The sequence below is a fragment of the Sinocyclocheilus anshuiensis genome, unplaced genomic scaffold, assembly GCF_001515605.1.
Source record: "Sinocyclocheilus anshuiensis isolate Anshui unplaced genomic scaffold, SAMN03320099.WGS_v1.1 scaffold1162, whole genome shotgun sequence".
Taxonomy (NCBI): domain Eukaryota; kingdom Metazoa; phylum Chordata; class Actinopteri; order Cypriniformes; family Cyprinidae; genus Sinocyclocheilus; species Sinocyclocheilus anshuiensis.
This window is the reverse complement of record NW_015540875.1, coordinates 2,266,960-2,288,502: the sequence shown is the minus strand read 5'-3', so window position 1 is coordinate 2,288,502 and position 21,543 is coordinate 2,266,960. Positions and strand designations below refer to the sequence as shown.

Genomic DNA, 21,543 nt, shown 5'->3' with positions numbered 1-21,543 from the left:
AACCTTTTAAATGAAGAGGTGAAAAAAAAAAAAAAATTCCAAATTGTGAGATATAAACTCACTAATGAAAAGGAAAAAGTCCATGGCACAAAAAACAACAACACCACCACCACAGAATTACAGTATAACAATTTTGAAATCTGTGAAACAATTTAAAATTGCAAGATGTAAAACTCAGAATTCAGATAAAAATGTCAAAATCAAAAAATCAAAAAAAGTCAGAATTGTGAGATGTAAACTAACAACGAAAAAACCAGAGGAAGAATTTCAGAATTGTAATATATAGTATAAACTCGCAATTGAGAGACGCCAAGCTCTTAAATGGTAGCCTACATACAAATAAAACATGGAAAACACCCTAAAACGCTGCTTAAATTAAAATGGCAGAGATGAAAAAATTTTTTATATGTAATTTGCAGTGTCAGTAATTTGCAGTCTTGCTGGATGCTTATGCTACATTTTAAAGGTTTGATCGACCCAAAATGTCAACATGTTCTGGCTCGACCAATGGCATGAGTTTACCAGCCTGTCTCCAGCTCTAAAAGGCTTGAACCGCAGCAGTCTCTTGCAGCTGTGTGCTCTACAGGCCATGTTTTGCATCATGTTTGTGTGCGTTTTGCAGTCGCTCAGCATGTGTTGCACGTAGAAAGGCCCATCGCTCAAGCGGGTCCCTGAGGCCGTCCGCAGCTCAGTGTGATGACAGAACGTCTCAGGTTACTTATGTAACCATGGTTCCCTGAGTAGGAGGAAAAAACAGCCTCTTCCATTCCTTCTCAATCTTTATATGAAAAACAGGAAGAAAGGAAGGCTCACCTGAGCTGTAGGGTTTATGGCCAGAAAAATAACGTTCATCCAGATATTTCGCAATGTCACTTTCTTCACCCGCTTCACGGCAAGTAAAGCCTCACCGTGGCGCGATCCGGCCAACGAGTTGGTGTTTTTTCAATGTATGCTTCAGACACGGGTCACGACGAGGCGTTCCCCATAGCGACCCCTAGAGGACGCAGTTCGAAGTTCCCATGAAAGGGAACCGCGTGTCACTGCTGCTCATCTGCACGGCTGACCTGAGGTGAATAGCAGTGTTGCCAAGTATAAAGTGTTTCCTCCAAAACACCACCTTTATTCTCGGCCAAGGTGCTTTGACAAGACTTCCCAATCTTTTTCCAACTAACTTTAACCCCCCCACCCCCAACTGCTTACCGTTGTGTTGTTTACTGTTCTGGGAGAATATCGACCAAAGTTTTGGCCTGAAAAGTTTTTTTGTAAACGCATCAGAAAAGTACATAACAGTGTCCGATACAAGTCCATGTTTAAAATGAGGTACTGTCAATGAAAGTCCATTTACTAACACGTAGACAGTCTACAAAAACAAACCTCTGGGAACACAAAGAGGAAAACAGACTGAAATATCCCATATGAAACACCGAGGCACTGTCATTAATGACTAAAATCAACACCATTACAATGGTTTTAAAGTACAAACAACTGACACGCTTGAGAAATAGACTCAATGGTCTCCTCTCACCTCGGTCTTTAATGAGACACCTGAGCCAGTTTGTCTTTTACAAGTTTTGACAGTTTGTGGAGGAGTCTGCTTCTGTCTAGTGCAGGGGTGCCCAAACTCGGTCCTGGAGGGCCGGTGTCCTCAAGAGATTAGCTCCCAACCCAATTAAACACACCTGAACCAGCTAATCAAGCTCTTACTAGGCATACTAGAAACATAAAGGCAGGTGTGTTGAGGCAAGTTGGAGCTAAACTCTGCAGGACACCGGCCCTCCAGGACCGAGTTTGGGCACCCCTGGTAGTGTCTTCCTGCATATGCACATAATTCAACTACGACAATCATCCACACAAATGAACACATTTTTCCTTTCCTCAAACAAGAACTGAACTTAAGACATTAACCTAAAAAAATCACAGTGTTTTTTATGTTTTTAACACGATTAGAAGTTCACTCTATTAATATTATTCTAATATTATTTTACCACTGTAAATTATGGAAGCTTGTTTCTGCTACAGGATAAAATAAAAAAAGGTAATTGGGACATTTTATCTCACTATTCTGGCTTTTTTTCTCGGATTTTCTCAAAATGATATAAACAGAAAAAAATTCAAAATTGTGAGATGAAATTGCAAGTTTATAACTCGTAAGACACAAACTTGCAATTCTGCCCGCCCCCACCCTCCCCCAAAATAAATAAAAAGAAAAGAAAAAAAATGACTAATCGCGATTAATCGCATCCAAAATAAAAGTTTTTGTTTACATAATATCTGTGTGTGTACTGTGCATATTTATTAAGTATATATATAAATACACACACATGCATGTATACTGTATATTTAAGGAAAATATGTTATGTTTATATATTAAATATTTTGTATAAAACAACAACAATTATATGAATATAAATATATACATGTAAATACATATAAATATTTTCTAAATATATACTGTATGCGTATTTATATAGGCCTATACATAATAAATATACACAGTACACACATATATTAAGTAAACAAAAACTTTTATTTTGGATGCGATTAATCACGATTAATCGTTTGACAGCACTACAGACTATTATGAAAAATGTTGATTATTTAGTTATTTATCTATTTAAGAGCATGTTTAGAGTTACACACTTACAATGGAAGTAATCATGGCAGCTTCTGGTGGCTGAGTAGAATTTCCAGCTGGTTTTCAACATCAGAATGTATGCAGACATACGATAATACTAACAGAGCGGAGACAAGTTTATGATTGGAATTTCAAGACAATGGTTTAGCACATCTGTTCACCTACATGAAAACAAGGGGGCTACGTCATCTCTCTTCTTGGTATATTTGTACAAACATTGTGCACTTTATCTGCATTACACCATGATAACAGGTGCAAGATTGGATGTAACCTTATGTAGACAAGGTTACTGATCAATTCTACCATACTAGTCTAATGTGGACAGTCTTGTGATGGTAACAGCAAAAAAAATTACTTTTAATGAGTTTTTAATTAGTCTTTTCGACTTCCAGTCAAGACATAACTTTTTTTTATAGAATGTGCTGTAGCTTCAATACAAGCGTATTTTGACTTCTTTCAAGTATAAACAAATTAAAAACAAGTGGAAACAATCTGCCAGTGCGCTGTTTTATACTGCAAAATCCTTCTCTTAATGAGCAATTTTATCTTATTTTCTAGTTTAAATATCCACAATTTTTGAATTTGCAATGCACTATTTAATAGTTTTTCATCTCATATTTATATTTCATATTTCTACATTTTATTTCAGCTTTATTTCAATTAACAAAGTTAATAGTTAAGTTAATAATTTTAGTTAACAATAATAGCCTTGATCCCAAAGCATTTCTCTAAGCATCAGACCCAAGGGAACAATTTGTCCCGGGTTTTGAATTTAAGCAAAGGCCCTGCAGAGCAACTGGACATATTTATATTCCCCACAGAAATTTCGAAGACTTTTCCAGGCCTGGAAGTCACATTTTTTTAATTCCTTGATACTCCCATATGTGTGACGGACTTGCATGCTAATCTCAGATAGGTCACTGACAGTCTTCAGCTGCACTGAAACCAAGAGCAATGAAGGAGAAACTGAGAGCGAGATGAGCCCTTGGGCACAAATGCCTCGCGGCAGACTTCACCGCCGACTGACGGGAGGCGTGCCTGAGGGTCTGTCCCACCACAAATCACTCACGGGCTACAATCCATCCACGCCGGGCCCAAGAAATGGCTTTCTAATGACTTCGCATTACGGCCTATTAGGACGCTACATTGATGTTTCTCTGCAGGATCTCACTGAGCAATTTGCTCTCTGTGTTTGTTCTCAGAATTTTAATGGCCACCATTTTTATGTACAGTACGCAATGCAGATTTCTTTATATAACAGGAAGGTATTGAGTGTGGAAAAACAGGTCTAAATGAGATGGATTCTAGATATTTATGCTTATATCCATCAAGGACTAATGTTATAATGAGGATGAAGTCTTAAAAAAATATCAACTTTTCCAAGCAACAACTGTCAATAGTGTTTTAGCGCTAATGAGAACGCCGGAGGAAGGAAAGTTTCCTCTTAGTGATTTGTAAACGGATGTGAGCATGTGGGCTGCCAAAGAAAATCTGATATTGGCCACAATATTCTGGCCACAGACAGAAATGACGCTGATCGCAAAGCCAAGACTGAATCAATGCTGAATACTGCGGAAGGCTTCCAGTGATGGAAAGACCTTGGAAATACACAAAGGTATTAAAATGACACAGTAGCATTATTTAATAGGGGAGAAGGTTGGTAATGATTCTACATATTTCACATTGCATGTGTCACAATAGCGGAATACCTAATAAACAACTAAATATCCAATAAAAGGGACCCTGAGGTGACTGCTAAGAAGGGGGTTAGGGGTCCTTGAAAAATCTGAGACAAAAAATCAATTAAGAAATTTATTTTTTTAGGGCGATGCACTAATTTATTCCATTGACAATCTCCATATGATTTTGCCTAAATAAATAAAGTTGCTGTTGTTGTAATAATAAAGAAGTAATAAAAATAATATTATGTATATAATGAAAAATGGTTCATTATTGGACATTTAAAATCGCAGCATTCATTTTAAAATAAATTGATAACTAAATGGTTTTAATTCTAATAAATACTGCATGGAAAAATATAAAATAATTTAATCATTTAAAATAAATAAATAAATAATAATAATAATAATTATTCACTTTTGTGCAATAACAAATATGCACTAACTAGAAGAAATTGAACCTAAAAAACAACCGCAACTCTGCAAATGAAACAAACCAGTCTTAAATGAAAAATCAATCCAAGGATAATTATAAAAAATATAAAAAATGAACACAAAATAATGCTAAAATTAAATACAATAGGCAGTTATGAATTTGTTTGGTGTTTTGATCATTTATTATTTTAATGGTTTTTAATAACAATGATGAATTATTTATATATTTATTTTATATGAATTAAAATAAATTTTAATCATTTTTGCTATCCACAATATTGTGTTCTTGGGGGAAAAAAATACAAAAAGGTTTGGAAAGTCATGAAAAAAGTGTTAAAATCAAAGAAATTGTTATAGTACCTAAGATGCACTTACTGATCAATCTTAACCTAAAATCCTGATATTGAAAAAAATTAATGTCCATTTCATTCGTCGTCTACCTGAGCACAAAAGTGCTCAGGTGCTCAGTCCTGGTTATCACCAGTTTAGATCGTCTCAGTAATCGAAGGATACGGGAAGTCCTGCAAGAGGCCGCTCAGAGAGAAGCACTGTCAAATATTCATGAATCTCCTCTCTCTCTCACTCTCCTCTGACGTGTGAGAAAAAGTCGTGGTTAACCCTTACTCTCTGATGCTTTCCTTCAGAAACAATGGCCCGTTTACAATCCAAGAAGCCTTGGCAACTACAGAGCAACATCTGTTTGTTTGTGGCACTCAATGCCTCGGCAAACCACCAAAAAGTCTCAGTATCGTAATTCGAGAAAATGAAAGGCCTTCGAACTCTGTACCTTGGCAGGTGGGAAACGTTCCACTCCAGGTGCCGTTGTGGGTGCAGGTGCGGATAACGAAGCTCCCGTTCTCCATCAGGTAGCCGGGCTGGCAGGAATACGTCACATTCTGGCCGATGGTGAAGTCCTCGCCGATCCTCAGGCCGCTGGCAGCTACGCCTGGATCCCCACAGCTGATCACTATTAGAGCAGAAGAACAACCATTATTTGTGTGAGCGTACATGAAGAGTCTAAACATACAGCATCATTAAACTGGTTATGGATTCAAGACTGTCTCCCAGGGAACTAAAACTAAACAAACAATTATTCTTGATGCTTCTGTTACAGTTCTGCCTGTCACACAGAGTATAATGGTCAAGCCTCGGGTTAGACACTACAGCTGAAAAATGGCACATTTTGTCATCATGCAGAACAACATCTTCAGTTCAACAACATTTAGACTGTCAAAGCATTATATGAGCTGAATCAAGCCCCTTATTGCATTCCTAATAAAATGATTCATAATAATACTATCATTGCAATAATATTCGCTAGTAAACAATCATTTTATAGGTTATATATTTATTAGAGGTGTTTGCTAAAGCAAGAATGTCTGACTATTACTAATACTGGGGGAAGTCGTGGCCTAATGTTTAGAGAGTCGGACTCGTAACCCAAAGGTTGCGAGTTCGAGTCTCAGGTCCGGCAGGGATTAGGTGGGGGGAGTGAATCTACAGCACTCTCTCCCACCTTCGATACATGACTGAGGTGCCCTTGAGCAAGGCACTGAACCCCCAACTGCTCCCCGGGTGCCGCAGCATAAATGGCTGCCCACTGCTCCGGGTGTGTGTTCACGATGTGTGTGTGTGCTCACTGCTGTGTGTGTGCACTAAGGATGGGTTAAATGCAGAGCACTAATTCCTAGTATGGGTAACCATACTTGGCCACATGTCACGTCACTACTTTTACTAAAGATTAAACCTCAGCATGTAACTCGCCTTCATGATTTGGAGTCAGGAAGATAAAAAAAGAAAAAAAAGAAATTAATACTTTTATGCACCAAGGATGCATTAAATTGATCTGAATTTACAGTAAAGACATTAATAATGTTACAAAAGATTTCCATTTCAAATATTTAGCACAACTGTTTTCAAAATTGATAACAATAAGAAATGATATATAAGACATAAAATTCATTTGCTTTAATGTGTCAAGAAATATAAATATGAAATGTTTCTTGAACATCAAAAATATCTAATCATATTAGAATGATTTCTGAAGAATCATGTGACACTGAAGAATAATGCTGAAAAATCAGCTTTGCATCAAAGGAATAAATTGCATTTTAAAATATATTCAAACAGTTATTTTGAATTGTAACAATATCTCACAATATTACTGTTTTTGCTGTATTTCTGATCAAATATGCAGCTTTTGTGAGCATAAGGGACTTCTTAGAAACCATTTTAAAAATCATACCGACCCCAAACATTTAAACATTAGTGTATCCATCTCAATTTACAATGCTCATAACCAGATGACTGATTTCATGATTACGTATTCACACAATGGCAGTAAATTATTTATAAATCATTCATTTTATATGATTTAAAAAATGATTACTGCTTTCAAAAATGTATTTTATAATTTTACATTTTCATGATTTAATCAATTGGCATTATCAACTTGCAAACCCCCTGCAGTTCCTTCACAAACCGCTCAGGAAACTGAAAAAGTATATTCTACTTCATAATGTAATGACAATGTAATATTTAATGCACTGCACATTGTTGGTAGCAGAATAGATAAATAAATAAATACATTTTTGTTTTATATCAATATGGTACAAGATTATTCTATTCAAATCAACGTGACTATCAAGTTAGGTCAAAAGTAATCTAAAAGTAATCAGATTACAATATCTAAAAATATATAACGTAACGGATTAGATTTTCGTCATGTAATTTGAAATCATTAATGGGCTACAATTTGTAAGTATTCCAGCCCTTAATCTTTCCAGCCCTGGCAAGCAACTACATGGAAACCACCTAGAACAGTCTAGCAACCATATAAGAACTCCCATATAAGATATTAAAAATAACATGTATAATAACAGTCGTGCCGGATTATCTGTCTGTTAGCCTGAATTTGCATTAACAGTACTGGTATGAAGTCAATGCTTACAGGACATTTTAAAAAGACAAATTATTGCGAGTTTTAAAATGCATGCAAGCGCAGTGCATTTGGGGCGAGACTTCCTGTTTGACTAATCAATGCCAGACGGGGGGAGTGTTTAATTACATTCATCATTTGTGCCATTCTGAAATGACTTCACCTTTAACATCCACAGTTTATCTTGTCACATCAACAAAGAGCATCTCATCAGAGCGTTGAGTAATGTCATGTGAAATTCACCGCAGTCCTGCAGCACTCCCCTGAACCCCCAACTGCTCCCCGGGTGCCGCAGCATAAATGGCTGCCCACTGCTCCGGGTGTGTGTTCACGATGTGTGTGTGTGCTCACTGCTGTGTGTGTGCACTAAGGATGGGTTAAATGCAGAGCACTAATTCCTAGTATGGGTAACCATACTTGGCCACATGTCACGTCACTACTTTTACTAAAGATTAAACCTCAGCATGTAACTCGCCTTCATGATTTGGAGTCAGGAAGATAAAAAAAGAAAAAAAAGAAATTAATACTTTTATGCACCAAGGATGCATTAAATTGATCTGAATTTACAGTAAAGACATTAATAATGTTACAAAAGATTTCCATTTCAAATATATTTTTTAAAACTTTCCATTCATCAAATAATCCTGAAATAAATGAATCATGATTTCCACAAAAATATTAAGCAGCACACCTGTTTTCAACATTGATAATAATAAGAAATTATATATGAGAAATACAATTAATTCACATTTTAATGTGTCAATAAATATAAACAAGAAATTATTTCTGGAGGATCATGTGACACTGAAGACTGCTGAAAATTCAACTTTGCATTAAATAATAAATTGCATTTTAAAATATATTCAAACAGTTATTTTGAATTGTAACAATATCTCACAATATTACTGTTTTTGCTGTATTTCTGATCAAATATGCAGCTTTTGTGAGCATAAGGGACTTCTTAGAAACCATTTTAAAAATCATACCGACCCCAAACATTTAAACATTAGTGTATCCATCTCAATTTACAATGCTCATAACCAGATGACTGATTTCATGATTACGTATTCACACAATGGCAGTAAATTATTTATAAATCATTCATTTTATATGATTTAAAAAATGATTACTGCTTTCAAAAATGTATTTTATAATGTTACATTTTCATGATTTAATCAATTGGCATTATCAACTTGCAAACCCCCTGCAGTTCCTTCACAAACCGCTCAGGAAACTGAAAAAGTATATTCTACTTCATAATGTAATGACAATGTAATATTTAATGCACTGCACATTGTTGGTAGCAGAATAGATAAATAAATAAATACATTTTTGTTTTATATCAATATGGTACAAGATTATTCTATTCAAATCAACGTGACTATCAAGTTAGGTCAAAAGTAATCAGATTACAATATCTAAAAATATATAACGTAACGGATTAGATTTTCGTCACGTAATTTGAAATCATTAATGGGCTACAATTTGTAAGTATTCCAGCCCTTAATCTTTCCAGCCCTGGCAAGCAACTACATGGAAACCACCTAGAACAGTCTAGCAACCATATAAGAACTCCCATATAAGATATTAAAAATAACATGTATAATAACAGTCGTGCCGGATTATCTGTCTGTTAGCCTGAATTTGCATTAACAGTACTGGTATGAAGTCAATGCTTACAGGACATTTTAAAAAGACAAATTATTGCGAGTTTTAAAATGCATGCAAGCGCAGTGCATTTGGGGCGAGACTTCCTGTTTGACTAATCAATGCCAGACGGGGGGAGTGTTTAATTACATTCATCATTTGTGCCATTCTGAAATGACTTCACCTTTAACATCCACAGTTTATCTTGTCACATCAACAAAGAGCATCTCATCAGAGCGTTGAGTAATGTCATGTGAAATTCACCGCAGTCCTGCAGCACTCCCCTGCTCATTATTCTCCCACTACCCCGACATCAATCTCGCATTATACGTCAGCTTGAGATTGATTCTGCCTGTCATCTCATCCTACTATTACTTAGACAGCGGCAGTAATAAATCTGGCTCCATTAATGAGAACAGGGTCCACATCTGAGCAACAACAACCGCATGATAAGATGGTTGGGCTAATCACAAATGGGCGTCTCGTTATTACGGAAAGTCTTTGCTGTTCGAATGCTAACATTTATTGAGAAACGCAGTTGGGGGGAAAAACAAAACAGATGAAGGAGGGCTTGAACACTGCCAACATGTTTGAGTTTTTCCAGGATGTAAGACAACAGCTTGGGTACGTACGGGTGCAGTTGGGCTCGCTGCCAGACCAGGTACCGTTCGCCAGACACTGACGGGAGGGAGAACCCGAGAGCCGGTATCCATCCACACACGAGTAAACGATGGAGTGAGAGAAGGTGGTGCCATGAACACGCAAAATGCGCCCATTAGCCGGAGTCCCAGGATTCCCGCACTGAACAGCTATTGGACGAAAAAGAATCCCATTAGCAGAAAAGCACATGTCCAGATCGGTCATTCCCTTCATGCAGGAATTTATGAACATGATAGCCTCTGAAAAATGAATATGCTTGTGATTACAGGAGGTACGCTGTAAAAAATAATTTTTCGAAGTTGCAAATAAATATTATTGGAACACATCTGACAAGAAATTGCCGTTACTAGCGATTTCTGAGTGATTTCTTTTCCAGTGTATTTGCATACAATGGCATAGCAGACTTTCTGAACATTTGCTTCAGTTATTGTTAACTATAACCATTAGAAAAAACATTTTTGTTAATTGAAATAAAACTGGAAAAAAATTAAATATAAATATTAGATGAAAAATTTGAATGGAAATGAGAAATGTTGCCTTGAAAGCTAAATGAAATAAGTTAAGGTCAAACTACTAAAATTACTAAAACTGAAATAAAAAGAAATTAAAACAATAAAATATAAAAGTAATAATAGTAACAACAGCACATAATAGCATTATTAAAACTTAAAAAACTAAAAATAATAAAAGAAAAGAAAATTACAAATAAAATGTAAAATATAAAATAAAAGCTAATTCAAAATATTAATAAACAGTACAATAATATACTGCATGAATAATAAATAAATAAGTATAATATACTTTTTTTTTTTTTTTTTTAACCTTCAGAAAATCTGCTCGGTGTAGTGTTTATTGTTAACTACAACTAAAACTATTGAAAATAATAATTTATGTTAAGTGAAATAAGGTTGAAATGAAATAAATTATTAATATTAGATGAAAAACCTAAAAGAAAATTATAGTACCATTGCTAAAACTGAAATAAAAAATGAGGCTAAACAGAAATATAAAACCCCACAAAAGCACATAAAATTACTAAAACAAACTAAAATAAAAACTAAAATAAAATCACACTTTAATTTGAGGACCAATTCTCAAATATTAACTAACTATTAACTAACTATTAACTACGGCTTTTGCCTCAATACACTCCTAATTTGCTTTTTAATAGTTAGTAAGGTACTTGTTAAATTTAGGTATGTTGTAGGATTAAGGGATCTAAAATATGGTCATGCAGAATGAGGTATTAATATGTGCTTTATAAGCACTAATAAACAGCCAATATATGCTAGTAATATGCATGCTAATAAGCAACTAGTTAACAGTGAGAATTGGTTCTTAAACTAGTGTTACCAAAAACTAATTCAAAATATTAACAAATACTCTAATAGTACTTTATTAAGCACAACTTGATTATTCTGTATTCATTTGGATTGATTTTGAAGAGCCTGATATCTTTTACTGGGATATTTTTGCAAAGGTAATAGACTTCTTTCAGATTTCTCCCCTCACGCACAGGTTGAGTGGGGTTAAATCGCAGGAGATGTTGGTGTTTGTTCGGCCTGGAAAAGCACAGGGGGGCATGATGGGATTTAATGCAAGACAAGCTGTTAGACCAGAGCTGCGTAGCAAAAACATTCAAGCTTGAGAAATTTCCGCCTCCTGGGACCTGCACACTAACAATCTGTAAATCTGTTTTATAGCCCTGCATGGCGCTGGACCGCAATAACCTGTCACCCTCGAGATGACACGGACAATGCGTCAGACTAAAAGAGCTACAAAAGCAGCAGAAAAAACACTTTCCTCAAAAGCCTCCGGTGCAAGGTCATCTTCTGCGTGAATTACAGAACGCATGAATGCCGTGACGTCGGCTCAAATGTTCGACGAGAGAAAAGACTTCTCGTTTGATGCATATCAGTGTCCCGGTGCGTACTTGTGCCGCTCCTCGCTGTGTGCATGCATTATTCATGGCGTCTAAAGGAGTTACTTACGTTTGCAGGTGGGCTGACGGCCCGACCAAGTGCCGTTGGGGAAGCAGATCCGTTCTGCCGAGCCATAGAGCGTGTGACCCGTGGCGCAAGTGAAGCGCACTTTGGCGTGCTGCTGAAAGCTGCCCTCCTCTCGGGTGGCATGGGCCGGCGTGCCCGGATCCCCGCAGGCGCCCCTTTTATCACCTGCGGAGACAAGTGCACATATATTCTAGATACTATATTCTAGATACCATTCTGCATACTTCATTCTCATTTTTCCAGCTGAGCGAGCACATGTAGTTTTCTACTTGGATAGAAACAAACTGCATGTTTCTTCTCGAAAAAAAAAAGAAAGAAAAGAAAGTAAGTTGGTAAGTGCAACCCATGGGATACTGAAACTGCAGACTTGGGCAATATGTAAGACATAACGTACAGTTAGTCAGCCATTATTACAACATAAACTCAAAGCCGAGGGGTCTTGTATTACCCTGAAGGGGTTCATTTCGCCATAACAGCCAGCTGACTATACACTATCTTGCTTATTAGATGGCGACACTTGCTAAATAAATAAATAGATAGATATGAAATATTAATTTGAGTTGAAATAATTATTTCCAAATGGCAAACAGTTTTTTTTTCTTGTTTCATAAACCTCACTGTTTTTTTTGTATTTTGCAAGTTATTTATGCATTAATTATGCATTTGCCAACGGATTAAAAAAATAACAAATTGAAAATATTTTCTCTGAAAACAAGGCTTAATATATTACAAAATTTTGCTAGAAAGTACATTTTTCTTGTTTTAGGGATGTTTAGATATTTTTAGTGGATAGGACAAAAATATAATTATTATACTGTTTATATTGTTATACTTTTTTAAGGAAATTAATTATTTTATTCAGCAAGGACACATTAAACTGATCAAAAGTGACAGTAAAGACTTTTACATCAATACAAGAGCTTCCAATAAATGCTGAAAAAAACAAAAAAATTAATCAGCACTACTACTTTTCAACAGTGATAATAATAATTCAGCGTATTAGAATGATTTCTGAACGCTTATGTGACTGAAGACTGGAGTAATGATGCTGAAAATTCTTAAAATATATAAAACTATAATTATTATAATACATATTTTTTAAAAATATTAACAAGTAAACAGTTATGAAAGTATTTTTTAATATTTAATCATTATTATTTCACAATATTACAGCTTTACTTTATTTTTGATCTAATAAACATAGGCAAAAGCTCGAAAATGTAAAACGAAAAACAAAACAAAAAAACAAAACAAAAAAACCCCAGTATTTTTTGTCTTTTGTCCACTAAAAATAAGTTTCGGGTTATGTGACTATTCTCACCAGCCATGTCAGAATGTCCACATGAAATCTATACAGTCATTTGTAGTGTAAAATACACCAACAACCCTTTTCTCATCCTTCGAAACTCAAACTCTAAACTCAAATTTGATCATAGATGTGAGCACTGGGATTAAACGGATAAATGAAAGACGACTTGACAGCAAAACAGACCTGCTCAGTGATTTACTGGAGACATTATAAATGTAAGCGGAACCAGCGCTGCCCTTGGATCAGTTGAGAGCTTCATTTGGCCACAGAGGAGTTTTTCAGCGTGCCGAACTGCCACAGCTTGGATAAAGAGCAGTTTCGGATCTCAAAGGAACACTTCCTCTGTCCTCTGAGCTGTCACTCACCATGCTGTTTCAGGAGATTTGAGGAGAGGAACTTTTTGTGCATGAAAATACTATTTGATTGAGCTTGCACAATCTTTTTGCTCACCTGCCTTGTACGATTAGGTAGAGATATGAACTATGACAGCCAATATAAAAGCAAAAACAATGACAACAGCTTTTTATTACTGGAAAATCTTCCACTTCCTCTTGCATTTCACCTCTGCTCTAGCTTGTTTCCTAGCTTTCTAATAGACCTGTATACTATAAATATTGCTGGCTCTGTGACGAATTGCTTATGTTCCTCTATTGTAAGTCACTTTGGATAAAAGCATCCGCTGAATGCATAAATAATGAATAGCTCAGCAAAAAATGTATATATTTGTACTTTTTTACTGCACTTCTCAAGTCTTTCCTAACTCGCATGGCTTGTGATGTGAATAGATGTTGTTCAGCTAAAAAATGTCTTCGATTTCAAGTCTTCTGAAGATATATGTGTGACAAACAGACTAAAATTTTGCTCTAAAATCTCATTTCTTTACATTCAAATCTATTAGTAAAGTAAATTTATCTTGTTTTAGGACATTACGTTGATCTGAAGTGATGAAGACTTTTTCATGATATGAAAGATTTATAATTCCACAAAATATTATACAGAACAACAAGTTTTCAACATCGATAATACGTGATAATTAATAAGTTTCTCGAGCAGCAAATCCGCATACAATAATTATTTCTGAAGGATCATGTGACACTGAAGACTGGAGTAATGATACTGAAAATTCAGGCTATATTTACACGACAACGGTGTAGTCAAGAATGGAAAAGTTTTTCCTTTGAATTTTTAAAAAGCTTCACGTATACATGACAACGTTTTCAAAACGATTCGTGTTTACACATATGCGTGAAAACGGCCAAAAACGCAGTATTACATATGCCAGGCCAGTAGTTGGCGCTGTCACCTTGTTAGTAAACAGTACCTGTAGGGAAGTGACGATTATATGTTGTACATGATGCGTCTCCGCTGTTGGTTGTAATATTGGTGAAGTAAATCCACACTTTGCTGAAGAAGCGTTAAACTCTTGAGCAGCAACAACAGTACATACTCCGCTATTGTTGTGGATGTTTGTTCGTGCTTGCCTTTAAAATCGACACGTACTGCGCATGTCTACATACCTAACACATACTACGCACGCGCATGATGTCACCGTTTTCAAAGATTCCCGTATTGGGTGTTTACATGGAAACGATAACGGTGCCGTTTTCAAAAACTTGCACTTTGAAACCCGTTTTCAAAAATATGCGTTTTCAGTCCCCAAAACGCCATTGGCGTGTAAATGAACAGTCAAAACGCATAAAAAGTTTCCTGTTTTTGGCTGAAAATGGCCCCTCAGCTTTGCGTCTCAGGAATAAATTACATTTTAAAATATACTACAATAGAAAACATTTTTTTTTTAATTTGCACAATATTACTGCTTTTACTGTATTTAACTTCTTTCAAAAACATTAAAAAAAACTTTTGAATGATAGTATATATATATAGGCTATATATGAAGAGTTCATTTGCAAAAACCGATAAACACCATTCAAAAAAAAAAAAAAAAGCTCATTGCTGTGCATTATTCTCCACATATAGCGCGATCTGAACCCTAAGCACGTTTTGTCAAAAAAGCTGGTTTTGTCCACTTTCAAGGCATCACGAGTTCACGTCTTACTGCAGAAGCCGACAAGCGCCCTTGTTGTCTTTGAACAGAAGCCGATAAGTCCATTTTAGCGAATCAGCGCACTGTATTTAGGTCAGGTGACAAGGCTACTTTCACTTTGAAAAGACGTGCTAGCTGAGAGGAGTTTCGTCAAAGCTGACTAAAAGTGATCGAGGATGGATAATTTCAACGTACTCGATGAACCTGTGATATCTTCTTCAGGGCGAAAAAAGAAAATAAAAGCTGAAACATTTTCATGGAACCTTGCAAAAGCAGCGCGTGTCAGGCATCTACATTGTCATCTGAGGAGATTACAAAGATTAAACAAGTGTTTTTTTAAACTCTAAAACATGAAATGTGGAGTTATCTGCTTTTGCCAAAAAACGACTGTTGGAGTTATCTGCTTTTGCTATAAAACAAACTTTTAATATGCACATACTTTCAATTAACTTTTATTTTGTAAATTACCTGTATTTGTTTAAGTTATTATTACTTAATCAAAACAACCCAACTGCAGTTTGATTGATATTACTTGGAATGCGCAATAAAAAAAACTTGATTTCTGAAAAAAATATCGGAAGTTATCGGGAGTTATCGGTTTTTGCAAATGAACTCTTCATATATTATTTTCCAATAAAAATATATTCACACAGAAATCTCATTTCTGTACATTCAAATCTATTGTAAGACTTCAGAAGACTTGAAATATTTCAAACGAGTAACAAACATAAAGGTGTTTTTGTCATTTTTTGAGCATGACAGCCCAGTCAGTAGTTTAACGTCTCCTTTTGTGTTTCAAACAAGAAAGAAACTCACATACAGGTTTGGAACAACACGAGGGTGAGAACATTTCCACTGATTTGTGAACTATTCCATTAAAAGACACATGAAAACACATATTGCCATTTTGAAGTCCAAAAACCAGGCGAAATTCTCAAGAGAAACAATTAGACACATTTATATGTTGTTACTGGCGAGAAGACGAATTTGCAGGCGCGTGAGAGATGCGACACCTTTCCAAATGACAGTGTGATATGCAACAGGCTATCAATTATCATCTAGCGGCTGCCAGCAGAAGCCATTAGCATAAATAATTATGGTAAAATATTCATCGAACAGAGCCGGACGGCACACGTCGCAGACACTCTGAGCACCGAGCCCTGTTCGAGTCAGCCGATGACCCGAAAATCAAATCCTTTTTAATTACGTGTACCAGCACCCCGAGGCCAATCAGAAAGCCCGGACTCAGCAAACGGCCTGCGAACCCGAGGGAACGACTAACCAATGATTAAAACCAGCCGTAGGGCAAGCGTCCTCCGATTCCACCGCACTGCTGCTTAACCGGCCCTCTGTACATAAATAAACAGAAAAACAGCAGCCCTCCATGACAGCACAGTGTTTTTCCAGTCAAATACTTTCGCTTTAGCTCATTAGAAATCTGGGACATTCCTTTTCTACTCTGCGGCACAGAAAATGAGGGGCGGATTGTACGACACATGCAGAGAGAGAGAGAAAGAGACCCTATTCAAGGCCGTTTGTTCAAATATCCAACCCCGATAAAAAAAGAAGGCGTCAACGATGGAGAAAGGCTTGACTTTTCTTCCTCATTAACCTCAATCACTCTGACGTCCTGCCTTTGTTGGCGAGTTACGAACAGACAGGTCTCCGAAAAGATCGGTCCCACCTCAAGCGGCCGTGAAAAGCCACAAAGCCACGGATCTGTTGATGGACAATGTAAGAGCTGTGTGTGTGCTTATGTAACCTTCATTAGATTCTTCTACAAAGGTGAAGCTGTTGAATACTACGAAACGTTTCTAGTTTCCATTAATTGGCGCAGAAGTGAGGTGTGAATTTGCGTTAAAGGACGCCCACCAGTAGCTTAGCGGGGTATAATAAGGCTGCGAAGTTCGTTACGTAAGGAACTCTGATTCACCTGGCAGTGCAGAACGCTATTGATTTTGTTTGCCATCCATATTGTATCACGTAGTAGTGGCTTTTAGTCTTTAGTGAAATTCATTTTGCTAAATAATGTGAGGCAAAAACAACTAAAACTCCCACGAAAGAAAGCAGGCGCTGCAGGGGATGTTGAGTTTTCTTATCTTAAACAAAAACATGCAGCTGGAAATGCTTTAAAATGAAGCTATTTTAAATTTTTAGTGGAAAACCCAAAAAATTGTATTACTATAATTAAGACTAAATTAATTAAATGCACACATACGCTATTATATGCCCTATTGCACTGGAGTTATGGAGGTGGAAATATCTTAAAATATATTACATTATAAATAACATAATGAATATTACATTTTAAAATATATTAAAAAAAGAAAACCGCTATTGTAAAATGATTTTACAATTTTACAATAAAAAAATTAAAAAAAATGAATGGTTACTATTTCACAGCATTACTGTATTTTTGATCAAATAAATGCAGACTTGGTGAGCATAAAATACTTTTTTTTTCCCGAGAGAAAAAAAAACAAAAAAAGATTTTTGTCTTGGCTTGGTGAGCATAAGTTTAGTATTTTATATATATAAATTGTTTCTCAATAATATAAATTTTATGCCAAAAATATGGGAGTTTTGTTTTAGTTGCTTTCAGAGGAATTAAATGATTCAAAAACTCCCATGAAAGCAGGCGCTCCAGGGGACGTAGGGTTTTCTTATCTTAAACAAAAACATGCAGCTGAAAATGCTTTTAAAATGAAGCCAAGATGCAACTGGCTAACTTTCGTAAACCTACAGTGGCGTATGCCTCCTAAAATTTCCAGCAATCGAGATGCTAGATTCCTGACGAATGTCCCAGAAATCCAGAACACAGTCTCAACATCAAACCTCCCGAGAAGCGCCGAGCATGTTCACACAGAATAAGTAATGCTAGAAAGACACAGATAGCCCTGAGGAAAGTGTTATTTCTCAGAGGTTGCTCTTTCAATGCTCAGGAGGATTTGAGATATGCTTCATTTAGGTATCAACTTCGTCTCTGATGTTTCTCCTAAAATCCCTTAGCAGAAACACAAACTTAACATGCTGTACAGTATGATTTAAATGACTGCAATTAGCAGAGATCAGATGAATTCCAAATTATAATAAAAATGCAAATAAATAATAATATAAATAATATTTATGTCCACTATGTTCACTATATACAATGTGGGCTCATTTGATGACAGCATACAGCAGCATAACTACTGTTTAAAATATATATCATCTTATAACACATTCTCTTTCACATACTGTTTGCAAAAACAAAGCAGTATGTGAAAGGCAGTATAGAGTATACCATGCAGTATTCAGTAGTGTGCTAGTACTCCATTCTGAACAGTCAAATGACAAAAAGCAGATATAGGAGGAAGGATTGAGAAAAAAGGAGAACGAATGAAAGAAAAAGAGGAAACTCCCAGCTCATGCTGTTTTTGGGTCAGTGCATGCAGCACATGCAGCGCTGCATACAGATGCACACGGAGACGATTGTGTGATTCTTAGAGGCTTTTTAAAAGTGTAAATACATAATTTTTCATGTTCTGTGGATGTTTGGCTGATTGCAGTCTCCTATACTCACTGACGTTGCATTTATTTAATTAAAAACACAGTAAAAACAGTAATGTTGTGAAATATTATTACAATTCAAAATAGCTGTTTTCTATTTGAATACATTTTCAAATGTAATTTATTCCTGTGATGCAGGAATTACCCCAGTCTTCAGATCACACAATCCTTCAGAAATCATTCTACTATGTTGATTTACTGCTCAAGAAACATTTGTTATTATTATTCACGCTTAAAACAGTTTTCTGCTGCTTAAAATTTTTGTGGAAACCGTAATACTTTTTATTATGTATTCTTTGGTGAACAGAAGGTTCAAAAGAACAGCATTTATTTGAAATGGAAATCTTTTGTAACATTATAAATGTCTTTTCTGTCACCTTTGATCAAGTTAATATATATTTTGTATAATTTAAGCTTCAAAAGGGATTTAAAAAGCCCTAAAAAGTAGTCAATTTTAATGCATTCGCTATATTTTAGGTCTTCTGAAGTCATACGACAGCTGTATTTGAGGAACAGGCTAAAATTTAAATGTTATTCACTGATTATTTTCCCTCTGCAGTGCTTGAATCTCATTTGTGCATATTTAATCTTTTCAGGTGAAAATGCACTCTATGACCTCAGAAGACCTGAAATATAGTCGTCTGGACTGCTTTTATGGGGCTTTAACTGTTTATTTTTGTTCTTGTTCAAGATATGAATATGAACTGTACAGAAAAAGTCTCATATTTGGCACAATATGAGTGTAAGTAATAATGAGTGTTCCATTTGTGCGTGAACTATTTCCTTAAAGAAGTAAAATTTGTGCATGTTAGCTGGAATCAAACAGACAGCTTGTCAGTAACAAGAAACGGTGCAGCGTGTCACACAGAGACAGAAGTCATTATTCAGCTGAACTTAATTAACTCATGTCAGACTGACACATAATGACAGGAAATAAGAACCAAGACAAAGATGAGCTTCACTCAACAATGTGCTCATTCAAATGTATGATTTCTCTCTTTCAAAGACGAGTCGAGGCCTGAACAAGCAGATACAAAGGACTTACGCATTATCTGAATAAAGCAATAAGCCATGAGGGGCCGTGTGTTACTGCAATTTTACCACGGGAAAGGGAGAAGCTTTTATGAAACAGAGAAAGCTGAACATTTTTTTAATGAACAGGCCTTTAGAGTAATTTTTGGGCTGTTTTTAAGCACAACGTGAATCAGAGCATCTAAAACCTCCATAACTTTGATAAAATTACCGTAATGCATGGCTTTTCATGGTTTATTGCATCTTTATATTTATTTTAGTTATTTCAAAACACCTCAGGCAGCAAAAGAACCAGACAACAAACATCATTGGCCAAGCTAGTAAATATGACAAACAACAGGATAAAATGACAATTTCAAATTATTTTTGAAATTGCTTTTTATATCTACAGAAAGCAGACCCTCTGTATCTCGCTTCTACAAACACAGAGCCTTGTTGTCAGTGCTGTCTCACTACTTAATCAATAAAATCTTCAAGAATAGCAACGCTACCAGTGTGTGCCACTGAGAAATGCAGTTAAACTAATAATGCTGCTTTTTGTAGAGAAGTTACTGCACAACACTGCTGAGAGCCACAGTAATCACAAACACACACACACTCTCTACTGCATAGAAACAGCTCAAACCTCCATTACGAGTGCTAAATGACACACTGGACTTAGTAATGGAAGTCTGAGTGACTCTTTCAAAGTAGCAACAATGGCTTCAGCTATTTCAAGACTGTTCCTAACACTACAAAGTAGTTTTAGGACCAAAAACTTTAAAAAATGTCTAAATATATGGTAACCTGGTATGAGCAGAATAACTGACAGTGAACCTTCGAACTATTGAAAAGTGAACAGCTGCATTGAATAATCCAGAATCGGGAGTCAATTATTCCTTACATGAAATAGCAGTAAAATGAGCAATGTGCTAAAAACAACAATACTAATTAAACATTAAACACTGAATAATAATAATACCAACAGCAACACAAACAAAATAATAATCTAAATAATTATATTTATATTTAAATATTAAATTAAAAATAATAATATATTTATAATAATAATAATAATAATAATAATAATGCAAACTAAATCAAAATAAGTAATAATAACAATAAAAAATAATTACAGAAATCTATTATTATTATTATTATTACTACTACTACTACTACTATTATTATATTAACAACAATACAAACAAAAACAACGACAACAATAATAACAATGAAAACAACAATACAAACAAAAATATTAATAATAATACTAAATAATTATCCTTATAATTAAAAATTAAATAAAAATGTATTTTATTTATTAAGATGTAATCCATGTTATTATTATTAATACAAATTTATTATCATTATTATTATCATCATACTAATAATAATAATTATTATTATTATTTCAAACATCATCAACAACAACAACAATAATAATAATAATAACAACAATTATAATAATAAACAATTATATTTATAATATTTAAATATTAAGTGAATAATAATAATATATTAATAATATATTGGTAATGTGTTTGTTTATTATGAAAAAAAAATAGATGGATAGACAGACAGACAGACAGACAGACAGACAGACAGACAGACAGATAGATAGATAGAT

General features: G+C 35.2%; 1 protein-coding gene across 1 annotated transcript in view; it reads right to left on the bottom strand.

Moving 5' to 3' along the window:
• Positions 1-21,543, bottom strand: part of LOC107688260 (CUB and sushi domain-containing protein 3-like) — a 311,798-nt gene that overhangs the window by 28,540 nt on the left and 261,715 nt on the right. The window contains exons 60-62 of the mRNA XM_016485884.1: positions 11,986-12,168; positions 9,967-10,143; positions 5,537-5,716 (exon numbers count right to left, since the gene is read on the bottom strand). Coding sequence (XP_016341370.1) covers positions 5,537-5,716; positions 9,967-10,143; positions 11,986-12,168 — 540 coding nt within the window. The remainder of the gene's footprint in view (positions 1-5,536; positions 5,717-9,966; positions 10,144-11,985; positions 12,169-21,543) is intronic.